The sequence below is a fragment of the Cynara cardunculus genome (assembly GCF_001531365.2).
Source record: "Cynara cardunculus var. scolymus isolate 2C chromosome LG 5, CcrdV1, whole genome shotgun sequence".
Taxonomy (NCBI): domain Eukaryota; kingdom Viridiplantae; phylum Streptophyta; class Magnoliopsida; order Asterales; family Asteraceae; genus Cynara; species Cynara cardunculus.
This window is the reverse complement of record NC_037532.1, coordinates 5,376,626-5,390,309: the sequence shown is the minus strand read 5'-3', so window position 1 is coordinate 5,390,309 and position 13,684 is coordinate 5,376,626. Positions and strand designations below refer to the sequence as shown.

General features: G+C 37.3%; 2 protein-coding genes across 4 annotated transcripts; one reads left to right on the top strand and one right to left on the bottom strand.

Moving 5' to 3' along the window:
• The first annotated feature begins 282 nt into the window (after positions 1 to 282).
• On the top strand, positions 283 to 1,709 carry LOC112513237. The gene is made up of 2 exons (XM_025119443.1): positions 283 to 650; positions 1,410 to 1,709. Exons 1-2 carry the CDS (start codon positions 312 to 314, stop codon positions 1,578 to 1,580), a joined length of 510 nt encoding a protein of 169 aa, XP_024975211.1. The 5' UTR covers positions 283 to 311; the 3' UTR covers positions 1,581 to 1,709.
• A 352-nt stretch (positions 1,710 to 2,061) lies between these two features.
• LOC112512495 (pumilio homolog 1-like) lies at positions 2,062 to 9,620 on the bottom strand. Of its 3 annotated transcripts, none has more exons than XM_025118486.1 (10): positions 8,988 to 9,620; positions 8,196 to 8,900; positions 5,780 to 7,035; positions 5,552 to 5,693; positions 5,341 to 5,448; positions 5,028 to 5,240; positions 4,201 to 4,311; positions 3,824 to 4,018; positions 3,221 to 3,395; positions 2,062 to 2,457 (listed from the first exon to the last, which is right to left on the bottom strand). In XM_025118486.1, the coding sequence occupies exons 2-10, from the start codon at positions 8,880 to 8,882 to the stop codon at positions 2,414 to 2,416; spliced, it is 2,931 nt and encodes a 976-aa protein (XP_024974254.1). In that variant the 5' UTR covers positions 8,883 to 8,900; positions 8,988 to 9,620; the 3' UTR covers positions 2,062 to 2,413. The 3 variants fall into 3 exon arrangements, with proteins under 3 accessions (XP_024974254.1, XP_024974256.1, XP_024974257.1); XM_025118488.1 differs by having other exon boundaries at positions 8,196 to 8,862; XM_025118489.1 differs by lacking the exons at positions 2,062 to 2,457; positions 3,221 to 3,395; positions 3,824 to 4,018; positions 4,201 to 4,311 and adding an exon at positions 4,318 to 4,935 and having other exon boundaries at positions 4,974 to 5,240; positions 8,196 to 9,620.
• Positions 9,621 to 13,684: the final 4,064 nt, after the last annotated feature.

Below are 13,684 nucleotides of genomic sequence, written 5' to 3'. Positions count from 1 at the left end.
ATTTGATACGGGAATTGATATGGTACATCTCGATGCATCCTAATATGTATTTAAGATTACGAATCTCACCTTAACTCTCATTCTCACCGGAAAATCAAACTTTTTTAACTTAAATATATCGAGTCTCATTTGATTCCGTCTGGGGTTCACTCATTTGGTTTTTTGGGTCGAAACCCAATTTTGCAATTTGAACAACGGATCCTATTGTGGAACCCATTGGCTCAAACCCGACCCATGATTCACCAGTTGGGGCCGACGTTACCCCCTTCAAAACTTTATTCGTGTGGTGCAGAGAAGCTTCAGATTCAACAATGGTGGTAACCATTGCAACTATATCTCTTCCACCATTCCCAGCACCTGAAAGTTTCAAATATCATGCCATCAAATCCCCAAATCGATCTTCCCTTTCGATTCTTTCACCACCCACAACCAATTTCATCCGCCACCGTATAATTCTTCCACGCACCACCGGAAACCGCCCAGTTTCCGCCACCCCAAATGGGATTTTTCTGCTTTCAGAAGCAAGCCCGGCTGAGAATTCCGATAAGATTGTGGCCGCCGTCGCCGCCGATAACGGTGATGGAGTCTCCGTCGTCATTTCAGTTCTTCTTTTCATTGCTTTTGTTGGCTTATCGGTTCTCACAATTGGGGTAAGGTACTGTAAACCCTCGTTGGATTAACTTCTATCGCAATTGTGAACTTTTCATCCAATAAAAATGGTGGGTCTCGCTTGAGTTCAAAAGGGCTGATTTTCGGTTACAAAATTCATGCTCAAAACGCCATTGTTATCACAATGCTGAAGCTTTCAGCCAAGAAAAAGATTGGTCTAACTTTGAAGTCAAACTGACTAATTTTCGTTTTCAAAATTCAATCTCATTTCTTACAAGATTTTCAGAAACTTCACATCCCCAACACATTTCGTAATGAAGCATTACAAGGAGAAAAGGTGGGTCAAATCTATAGCAAAACTAGCATCAACCTTGAGTTTCCAACTTCACATATTTGACTTCAAAAAGTCAACACTGTACAGTTTCTGATGGTTGTAAATGTTCATCCAATTGTACATCATTCTTTCAAGTTTCTACAACAAATTTAGTATGATTTTGAGGTGAAGAGAAAAGTCCAATTGCAAAAACCTTTTTTCGGTTATGAACCGGCAAGAGAGGGCAAATGAGAGGTTGACAAGTGTCCTTGATTGTCCATATTCATCATGAATAATATATGAATCATTCATATGAATGAATACCTCATTCATAATGAATAACCCGTGAATGTATAAGTCATGTGACGCCTTGTTCTTTGTTCCCCGGTTCACAACTGAACTTAAGTTTTCAATTGAACCAATTTGTGCATCTTTTTAAATGATTTGAAATGTGGGTTGATGTGTGTGTGTGTGTGTGTGTTTTCAGGTTGTCTACATAGCTGTAACAGATTATTTGCAGAAAAGGGAGAAAGATAAGTTTGAGAAAGAAGAAGCAGAGAAAGCAAAGAGAGGTGGGAAGAAGAAGAGGGTCAGATCACGAGCCGGGCCGAAAGGATTCGGACAGAAGATCAACGACGATAATTATGATGATTTGTAGATTGTAGAAAATTTTCGACATAAAACAAATTATAATTCTTGTTCATCCTAAGCTGCGGATTCGAGTCTTAGAACACAAATGTATTCTGTTAAATCACATCAACCCGTAGGATTTGGGTTCTTTTTGCAAGTTTTGGTGCACGTAACGCGTATCCAACGTGTTTTCGGACGTAAATCCGCCAAAAAGGCCGGATTTTTTTAACCAATAATGAGTTTCGATCTCAATGGCATGCAAATTGCAAAGGCACGTGATTTTTCAATAAACTTAAAAAACCAAACTAGCTTATGGTTCCCAAATGTGGCTTTACAAGTGCGTAATGACACCAAACGTCGTTCTGTAAGACAAGACCGAGTGCAAATAGTCGACTACTAGCAACAACGAACATGCCCAGAATGCAAAAAGAACATACAACGAATGCACATACGATATACAAGAAATGAAAGAACCAGAACGCATAGATCGCTGTAGATCAACAGGCACGAAAGATTCAAAGAGACATTTTTGCATAAGAAAGTTGTTTAAATACATAAGAACGACAATCCGACTCTGCCTACAAACATCAACAACGAGCAACGTTTTTGTACAGTCACATGTCGTAATAACATAACAAAACTAGTGTCGTTTTTACACCCTCTCAAAGAAAACCCGTGTCGTTTGCTGAAACAACCAAGCCTCGACTCGACTCGACTACGTATAAATCTTAAAAACTACTACAGCATTTACAGTTTGTTTCTTCTTCTAGTACAAGTAAATTTCATTTGGCACTGACCGTTTTGAGAGAAAGGGGTAGCTCAAACTAGCATCGGTTAGCTGTACAACTCTTCCTACGCCTCCTAACCAGCGTGTGATAACGACGACTGGGCAGCAACTCTCCTTTCTACAATCGTCAACAAAAAATACAACAAAATATCAGCCGAACAACCACCTTTTTTACCCGATACCCACATATCCGTCAAGAAATATGAAACATTTCGCTCAAAAAGTTCAGATAAAACCAAAACCAACGTATCCAATATATCTCACTCGGAGGTAGGGTCTAGGAAGGGTAAGATGTAGGTGGACCATACCTCTGCCGCTAAGGGTAGATAGATAAGATAAAAGGGCTGTTTGGTTGGTTTTTCATTAAATTATGTATGGATAGAGCCATCTTTGTGGATTAATCTGTTTGTATAGATTGGAAAAGTTTTTGTCTTGGAGGGTTTTTTAATAGACACAAGAAGTGTGTTTCAATTAGGAGGGGAATGCTTATAAAAAACTTGGCTTTCTGCAAAAAGCTCCCCCCAGAAAAAAAGAAGCTTACTGAACAAGTCATTTTCTATATCATTAAGCCATTACTAAACAATCATGTACAACTGACCGAATAAGCTGCAGGTCTCATGAAGCTCATTAAGCCGCTAGCAAACAAACCCAAAATCAAACTTATTCAATATATCCCACCCGAAGGTAGGTCAGGGGAGGGTATGATACCTCTACCCCTAGGTATTTCTTGTGAAGACCGAAAAAGTACGAGTCTTTCACATTCGATTGGATTGGTCAACGTATGACTTTTTGAAAGTCAAGCAACATATGAAGACCGTAAAAATTCGAGTCTTTCACGTTATACAGAGGCAGAGATAGAGATTGAAGTGAATAATACGTACCCCCAGCAGCAACAAGTTTCTCTACACGAGCAACTATGTGTTTTCCGTAGGTGTATTTCTTGAGTGCATTCAGATGAACTTTGATTCTCGACAGTATGTGCTCGCGTTCTTGATCACTGCAAGTTTCCAGTACTTTTTGCACAACATAATTCGCAAATTGATCTTTCATCATCGCCTGAGTAACAAATATATCATCAAAACGACCCATTTGAAACAGAATTTTCCAAAGACACGGCATCTATGACTGACACGACATCTTTACACAAGACGCACAATTGTTTGGTCCTATAAACAGAAGTCTCATAAAGCAGTCTATTAGTACATTTAGACATATTTAATGTCTATAAAGTTGGTTTTGTTGTATTGACTATGAAGTCCTCAACGGGCTAAGGCCAATGATCAAAATAATAAAAATTGCTTTGTGGTTTGTATGTAGGCTTAGTGGATTCAGCTCATTTAGGCTTGTAAAGCTACCAAAGGTCAAACGAGTATCAAGTTTCTAGACGAGCCCACTCGTCTTGTACTCGATAATCAATGGCAACAAGGTTTTGACGGGTTTGAGATATTCATTGCATATGGTTCGTTTTTTGGAGAGTTACCAACCTGAAGGGGCTCATTTTCATCAGTGGTACCAAGCATCTCGTTCACAAGGAGTTGGCGTTCACTTGCATCGCCAAAAGTCAAACATTTCTCAACAACATTGGATGCAAACTTCTGTTGACTCATCTGAACAATCTTTCCGGCTAACTCGTGGATTATTATAGAACGCTCATTCGGCTTTCCGTGTTCCAATACATGCTGTTTCAAGAAGACCACTTTAAAACCAAACAGAAACAAACAAGTCCGATATCCCACCCGAAAGTGGGGTCCAGAGGTATGATGTACTGAGATCCGACCTCTACCGCGAAGAGTATTCAAGAAGACAAATTTATATGATAAACATCATTGAAATCAAATACAAACTATTTTGTAATCCATACCTGTACGACATAATTTCCGTACTGATCTTGTGCAAGCATGCTTACACAAGCTAGAATCTCGTTCATCACCTTAGTTTGCGTTTCTTGATCCTCACAGTGCTCGAGTACCCTCTGCAACAAGATAAAATGACCCATTATAATTTCCGTTATTTTCTTGGAACGGTAAGGTCATGTTTGGCAACCATAAGCTAGCTTATTTTTCAGCTTATTGAAAAAAGCCCGTTTGGTTATTGAGGGGCATTTTTCACTTTTTCCGCATATGCACCTTATACTTTTCCAATTAATTATTCAACACATCCTTTTAGGTCGTTCTCAATTTGTCATCTAGCTTATCAGCTAGTGTTTACCAACAAGACTAAAAGCTAGCTTATTAGCCAACAACTAGCTTTTCAGCTAGTTTTTACCAAAGAAAGCTAAATGCTAGCTTATCAGCCAACGGCTAGTTTATCGGCCAACACAACATCTAGCTTTTTCAGCTATCAGCAGACGGCTAGCCTATTGGCCAACACAACGTCTAGCTCTTCAGCTTATTAGCCAACATCTAGCTTATCGGCCAACACAAGCCAACATCTAGCTTATCGGCCAACACAACATCTAGCTTTTCAGCCTATTAGCCAATATCTAGCTTATCGACCAATACAACATGTAGCTTTTCAGCTTATCAGCAAACATCTAGCTTATGAGCCAGTTTTTCAAACATCAACAACTGGATTATCGGCCAACTCAACAGCTAGCCTATCAGCCAACAGCTAGCTTATCAGCCAACAGCTAGCTTATCAGCCAATTACCATATCCTAAGACGGAAATTGAAAGAACAAACTATCAACCTGGATAACCCGACATCCATATGGATGAGTAGAAAGTGTCACGACTTGATCAAAGAAAGTCGTAATGATAAACTGAATATGTTCTTCAGGAACACATTCGATACACTTCTGAATAACGTGGTTCCCATTCTGATCGCGTACGCATCTCATGATATGACCATCGAGCTCTTCAACCATTTTGATCTTTTGGTCCAAATCAACCACTTCAATTGCCTGAAAACTCAAACTTTAGAAGACGCCATGAAGAATAACAACCTTTTACCGATTTACGACAATATTTTTAAAAGTAACCGATTCAAAACGATGTTTTTACCTTTTGGATTACACGGCAGCCGTACATTTGAAGGCTGAGTGTCAACACATGGCCTAAAAGCTTTCCAGCCAACTCTCTTCTTTGGGTTGGCATTCCATGCTCAAAGAACTGGAATTACAGCAATCAATCAAAAAATGGGACTTTCGACTCCATTTAAAGGTCTTATCGGACCCTCGAAATGAAAACGAAAATGATCTTCACGATAAAATACCTTCTGAATCACGTAATTCCCGAAGACATCAGTCATCAGGGTAAGAGCTTGAGGAAAGATTTCTTGGAAAACCATGTTTTTTTCTTCGGTAGTGGCGGTTTCGAGTTTCTGTTGAATGAAACGGCTCCCATACTGATCCGCACTGATCATCGAAAATAAGATCAATTCAAGTGTAAAATTCTTGGTGATGTGTAACATTTCAACAAGAAAAAGTACGGGGATCGTTACCTGAACTCTACAACGTGGCCCGTGATTTCCGAAAGCTCGAAGGACTTGGTTTTATTGCTCTTAAACTCTTCAAGCAAAGAAGATGCAAAGCTGTTATCGCCGCCCTCTAGATGCCAAGGCCCCATAACACCACCAGCACCACCACCTAAGTTTCTCATTTGAGGGGAGAATCGTGCATTGACTTCACCGAGCCTTATCGGGCTTCCCGGCCCACGAGGGGAGTTAGGAACCGGGCTAACCAATGGGCTTCCAGGATACGATAATCCCATTCCAAAACCAGGATTCCCATAATAACCATGGTGGTTTGGACTAGCGGACTTTCCACCGAATTGACCACCATATTGTGATTTCTGTGGTGAAGATAAAGATCCAAGATACGCTTTCTGAAGCAAATCCGTGTACGAATTTCCCAGATAACTGTTCCTATCGGCAGTTGGATCATTGAGCGCCGCTATCTGGGCGGCTGCCGCTGCATATTCGGTGGTTCTGAGGTACTGAAGATACATCGGGTCAACGAAAGGTGCATTTCCAGACATCTGGCTCCCCATCCGGCTCAGGCTTTGTGATTCCAATGCAAATCTTGATTCCATTCCAGGGAAACCCATGGCGGCAGCAGCGGCATTCTCAAAAAGTGGCGGCAGATTCAAACTGCCTCCTTGACTGGACATCATTTGTGGTGAATTCATGGAGTACCCGCTTGTGCCATAGTTCGAATAAGATGGATCCCAGCCACCATAAAAGTTATTAGATGATCCATCAACATATAAGTTATTAGAAGCACCCGAATGGCTATTTGACACATTAGATAAATAACCATCATTATAATCCGTATTTTGATCAAAATGAGTCGGATTCTTGCCTTCCCCCATGACTTCATTCGACAAGTTCATGCCGGACAATGCCGTCACGAGATCCGCCGACTCTTTCGAGTGAGAAGAGCCGCCATTAAAGAGATTTGGACCGTTTAGATTCCTCTTCTCCATAGAGTTGACTCTCCCGCCACCAATAGGAGTGGGAACCGGACTAGGAACCCTGGCAATGTGTTGGGGGTCGGGAGTTCCACTTCTTGATAAAGAAGCAGCCAAAGCGGCGGCATAAGAGTATGATGTCGGCAGGCCATTGCTGTGTTGGGCTGCCGAGGAACTCTTTAGCATAGCCTCGGCGGGACCTAGGGTGTCATCATTGTTTTCGAAAGCGTTACGGCTAGCTGGTCTAGACGGATGTCCGGAAACTGGAGTCGAACGGCTCAAATCATCCTGCAAATGCTACACGCTCAGTCCACCTCATTCACCATCATAGCAAAAATACAAACCAAACCAAACCAGTATATCTCACCCGAACCCAAAGGTAGGGTCTAGTAAGGGTAAGATGTCCGCAGACCTGACCTCTACCCCAAAAGAGTAGAGCGGCTGATTGATTCCATAAGGACTCCGACTTGTGCAAGAGTGTGTACAAACAGGTGGAAGGAATAAAGACAAACATACGGTCAAACAAGCACGAAAAGAAAGAATATTAAATAAATTAAAAACCCAAAATATCCCACCCGGAGGTAGGATCTGGGGAGAGCAAGATGTATGCAGACCTGACCTCTACCCCAAAAGAGTAGACATTTGTCTTTGAACGAAAGGAGTACTTTTTATATGCCATCACTTGCTAATAATGGCAAACGGGGTATGCATATGAAGCCTATTTTGCACTATATTTATTTAGAAAAACGGTTTTTCTATCCATCTTGATTCCTATTATAAGAGGAAACCAATTGCTTTGTTTTCGTACAGAAACCACGGGAGATCAATGAAGTCCTAGCAAAGGGCGATGGATGTCGGCAAATTTATGATCAACATTCTTGCAATTTGCTATTACATGTGTTTGTGATCCTAACAATGGGAATGATTGTTGATTGGATAACTAGTTTACAGTATCAATTTGCTTATCAGTTAGTTTTTACCAAACATAACTAGTTTATCAGCTAAAGGTTAGCTTATTAGCCGCTAGCTTTTCTGCTAACAGCTAGCTTATTAGCCGCCAGCTTTTCAGCTAACGGCTAGCTTATTAGCTGAAACACTAGCTTATTAGTCGTTAGCATTTCAGCAAACAGCTAGCTTATTAGTCGCTAGCTATTCAGCTAACAGTTAGATTATTAGCCACTAGCTTATCAGCCAACAGCTAGTTTATCAGTAGCCAAATAGACCACAATATCGACATTATGAGCAACTGAGCCACCTATTGCATTTATGTTGATCGACTAAATCTTGAAAACTTGCATCACACATTTATAACTACAGAACTAATAACAACTTGATCATAATCTAATGACATTAAACAATGTTTTTCAATTTCAACCACACGATATAAAATTCAAGTTGGAGTTCTATAAAATACGTAGAAATTGAAGCAAAAAAAAGCCTAAAATTACCTGAAAAATCTCGGCGAGGCTCTTCTGTTTGCTGCCTAGCCCTAAACCAGGCAGACCGATTAATCCATCGCCACCCCATTCAGCTGAAACCTTAAGCTTCTCCCCCTCAGAACTCTCAGCCTCTTGTTTCTTTGAGTTAAAACCAGGCGGCATAGAAAAAAGAGACACACCACCTCCTCCTCCACCAGCCCCACCACCGCCTCCGCCACCGCCACCATCAGCCCAGTTGGCTTTCCTCCTATCTCCAATCCCGCCTAAACCCACCCCACCACCGCCCTGCAATCTTTGGGTAAACCGCCAATCTTCTTTCGACAACAATGGTGGCGGCAACCTAGGGTTTAGATTGACATTTGAGTAATAGTAAGACAAATAAGCAGGATCAGCCCTAAGTTCTTCTTCAGACGTAAACCCATTGCCGCCAGCGATCTCTGAAAATGCTAAATTATTACTACTCCCATTGTTATTAGCAAATAAACCACCAACTGCACTCAAAGAACCCTCTACAGTAGGTGGAGCTGAGCCACTTCTATACATATTTAGCTCCTTTTCGTGATCATCGGCCTCCCGCTTTTGTTCATGAAGCAATAACCCGATCTCTTTCTCCAATTCGTCCCCAAATGAACCATCATTCCCGCCACCTCCAGCGGCTCGGCGGATCATCGGTCTCCTACCCAATTCAGACAACATATCCACAGATGAAACTATCTGCTCATTCCCCAATTAAACCTATAAAACTATTAAGAAAAATACCCAGATAAAGAAAAGACGAATTATAATCTAAACAATCATTACCCAGATGAAAACACGAAGAAATTTGTAGGTTTAGCTCATAAAAATCCAATCTTTGATCGCTTCACACAACAAAAACAGACAAACCCTAAAACCCTAAAACAAATTTAAACTCTTTATGCTTCACTATGATCTAAACACCTCAGAATCAGTTCTTGAGAACCGTAAAAGATCAAAACTTTTGATCAAGAAAACCCCAAAAACATGCTCAATCTTTTATAACCTATACGAACGATACTCGATCATCAAACAACAAACAAACCCAATAATCAAACAACATACAAACCGGACACGAAAATTTCGTAATTTTGGCAACTAATTTTCACTGTTTTTCACATTAGATTGCAAGAACAGCGAGTATAACAGAAAAAGAAAAGGGGGGTTGGCAAGAAAGATGAGGCGAAACAAGAGTGATGATAGTGATGAGGGTTTGTTCGAGTTATATGTATCAAGAAAGGTAAAGAAAGAGGTTAATCAGGCGGCGAATTGGTTCTCATAGAGAACCCTTTTTAGGGTTTTGTTTTCAACTGCTTGCCGTAAGAAAAAAAGAAAGAAAGACTAAGCACAGTAACTTTGAGGGTTTTCATTTTTCTTGAAAAATATAAGTAACTCTTCTAGGAATTTCTTAATACAGAAAAGGGAATCGATATAAATATATGTTATATATATCATGACATATAACAACGAAAACCCATTAGCAATTAGATGTTAAAACGTTCTATTTTTATATGTAAATTTACGAAATTTGGGAAATTATAAACAAGATCGATCAATTTACTTGGTTTTAACATAGATGTATATATAGATGTATATATAGATATAGATATAGAGAGAGAGAATCGATAGATAGAGAGAAAGTGATGTTTCTAGGTCTATGGAAAAGAAAAAATAGCTTGAAGGGATTGATTGCCACATAAAGCCTTTAGATTCGGTGTTGAAAGGAAGTGAAGATCTGCCCCAATGCTAAGTTGAGGCAAACACTCTAAAAAAGTGAATAAAATGTTGTAGTCGATTGTGAAATACCAAAATTGCCCAAAGTGGTTTGTGGTTTGTGGATGAATAGTCGGGAGGAAGTTGTCATTTTGGGGATTTAATCTCTTGGGATTTGATATAAAATCGTTTCAAAGAAGATTTTGCACAAGAAAATAACAAGGGTTCATCAAAAATTTGAATGTAAATAGATAAGAGGTACTTATCGATTAAGCCCTGTAAAAATTATACGAAGCGTTTTGTATAGAGTGGCGTGTGTTAGAAAAGCAGGTTTAATGGATGATGATTAAGCTGCTAAGTGTGCTCTAACAGATGTATTACCATCGAAAGATTTGAGTCGGGAGACATGCAAATAACTATAGAAAGAAGATCATGATTGCGACAGAGAGGAAGATTCGGGATGAAAGTATTTTCAACAAAACATTTATCAAAGTTAAAAATTTTAAGAAATTATACATCACTTCGATAAATTATTTATTATAAAGATTTCAATATTAATTAAATTATTAAAATATTCTTTAATTTTATCATTTTAATAATTTTATATAAAATAATAATAATTTAATATTATTGATGGGAGTTAATAAAAACATCATTTATTTCTCCTCAAATAAAGTTTTAAAGAATTCTATTTTTTTCATGTTTTTAAAGGTATACAGAAAACCGTTAAATTGTTCAACCTGCTAATAACTCAATTAAAACCAACTCGTTAAACCGTTAATTAAGAGGGTTGAAATTGGGTTAGCTTATCTCAACTCAATCCAATCCGCCGCTAATATATATATATATATATATATATATATATATATAGGGTGGTTCAAATACTAACCCAATATTTTGTGCAAACTTTGCTAACCCACATCAACCAATAATGTTGCATCTTTGGGTTTGGTTAAAATGTAACTTACATATTAATGATAAGGGTATTTAGGTCATTAGTCATTCTTATGTAACTCCCAAATATTTTAATTGGGAGTTACAAATCCTACAATATCTCAAATTGATCTTCATCTAATAATGACATGAAGATTCAAATATGTTCATCTTATTGACAACTAATTCACATATGAAACCACCTACAGCGAACATCATGCACGAACAGATATAAAGTACAGGTATCGGTTTTATCTGCACAACCCCTGTTTTTGTTAATGTGCATGTCTCATCGTCGTCCATGTATATCGCTACGAGCATGCATCAAGGTTGAAGAACATGATCATATGACCAACATATATCGATTATAGTGTTCATTAGGTTCACACGGTGTAGCTAATGTTCATATATCTAGGGTTCACATGGTGTAGCTAATGTTCATATATCTAGGGTTCACACCATAGGGTTCACATGAATGTTCATACCTTGATGTCCACACCATAGGGTTCACATGAATGTTCATACCTTGATATAGGCACGAAGATGAACGATTGTTCATACACATATTAATTAATACAAATTTTTGACCAATTTATCCTTTGAACAATTGTTCATACACATATTAATTAATATATTAATTAAATTATTGTTTATTTAATCTCATTTAATAATAACCGTTAGATTAGAAAATGAACGATTAAGATGGGTTAGCATAGTTTGCACAAAATATTGGGTTAGTATTTGAACCAGTCCCTATATATATATATATATAACTTCGATAAAAAAAATTATTTATATCTGTATATAAAATAGTAGTCTATTATATATAAGACAAATAAAATACAAAAAATGAAAAGGTTACAAACCATACATGTCAATCCCAACATGCCCATATAATCTAACGAATATCTGGTTTCATAAATATATCAATTGTTTCCTAATATAAAGTGTTGATCATAATTAATTAACTTTAATATAAAGTGTTGATCATAATTAATTAACTTTAATATAAAGTGTTGATCATAATTAATTAACTTTAATCATGTTCCACAAATATTCAAATCATAATAAATGAACTTTCATTATTTCTATAAGTATCTTGAGTGATTGGTTTGTAATATGATCATGGTTTGTATTTGATTTGTATTTGTGTGTGTATGATGTATGTATATATATATATATATATATAGGGAAGGGTTCAAACGAGAACCTTTGTGATTTACGAAAACGTGAGAACAACCCAATAACCTCATATTGTGATAAAAAGGAAAATTAAAAGATTTTTAAAATTAAAATTGAAATTTAAAAAGATTCAAAAAATATTAAAATTAAAAGGGTAATAATAGAAATGATATCATCAAATCTTTTAACACGATGATGATTATTATTATCTAATAAACGGTTAAGAATTCAAGGAGACTTAGAAGTCGTAACATCAAATCACAAAACAACAGTGATCGACTGTGATCGACCAAGAACACACGAACCCTAATCGATCAAAGAGAAGCTATTACATGCAACAATCGAACAACAAGAAAAAGTTTATTCAATGTATCTTTTACAATTACTAGTTTTAAACATGTTTTTAATCGATTAGTTGTGATAATCATGTGATATCAATGTCACTCGACTTGATCATGGTTTCAATGGGTCATGTTAGACAGTATCACAACGATTTTCGGATGGTTTCGATAGGTTAGGATTAGACTAGGTGTGATAATCATGTGATATGGGTGTGATAATCATGTGATATCATTATCATAACAACGCACTCGATTTGATCATGGTTTCGATCGGTTAGGGTTAGACAATCACACATTTATCACAATGATTTCAGATTGTTTCGATAGGTTAGGATTAGACAATCACACATTTATCACAACGATTACGGGCGAAATCCACTAAACGATTTGGTGTAATATGAGTGTGATAATCATGTGATATCACTATCATAACAACACACTCGATTTGATCATGATTTTGATCGGTTAGGGTTAGACAATCACACATTTATCACAACAATTACTCATGTGATATCACTATCATACAACGCACTCGATTTGATCATGGTTTTGATCTGTTAGAGTTAGACAATCACACATTTATCATAACGATTTTGGATGGTTTCGATAGTTTAGGAATAGACAATCACACATTTATCACAACGATTACGGGCGAAATCCACTAAACGATTTGGTGTGATATGAGTGTGATAATCATGTGATATCACTATCATAACAACGCACTCGATTTGATCATGGTTTTGATTGGTTAGGGTTAGATAATCACACATTTATCACAACGATTTTAGATGGTTTCAATATGTTAGGATTAAACAATCACACATTTATCATAACAGTTACTCATGGTTTCGATAGGTTATGGTTACACTCGATTGATTATGGTTTCGATAGGTTATGGTTACACAATCACACAATTATCACAAGGGAAGAGAAAAGATTATCACAAGGGAAGAGAAGATAGGGGAAATGAACGTGTAGAAAAAAAAGGATAATTATAATTAATTAAAATAAAATAATAATAATAAAAATTACTTAATTACATTACTACCCTTATTAATTTATTTATATTTAATATAAGTTAATTTATTAATGAAAAAAAATTGAGGTTATTGGGTTGTTCTCGCGTTCTCGTAAGTCACAGGGTTCTCGTTTGAACCTCCACACACACACACACACACACACACACACACACATATATATATATATATATATAGGGGAGCGATCAAATGCAAACCACTCAATTTGTACAAACCGTGCAAACTTCATTCAACCAATCATAATTTTTCATTTTGTTTATTTTTTTGTAATTATGAG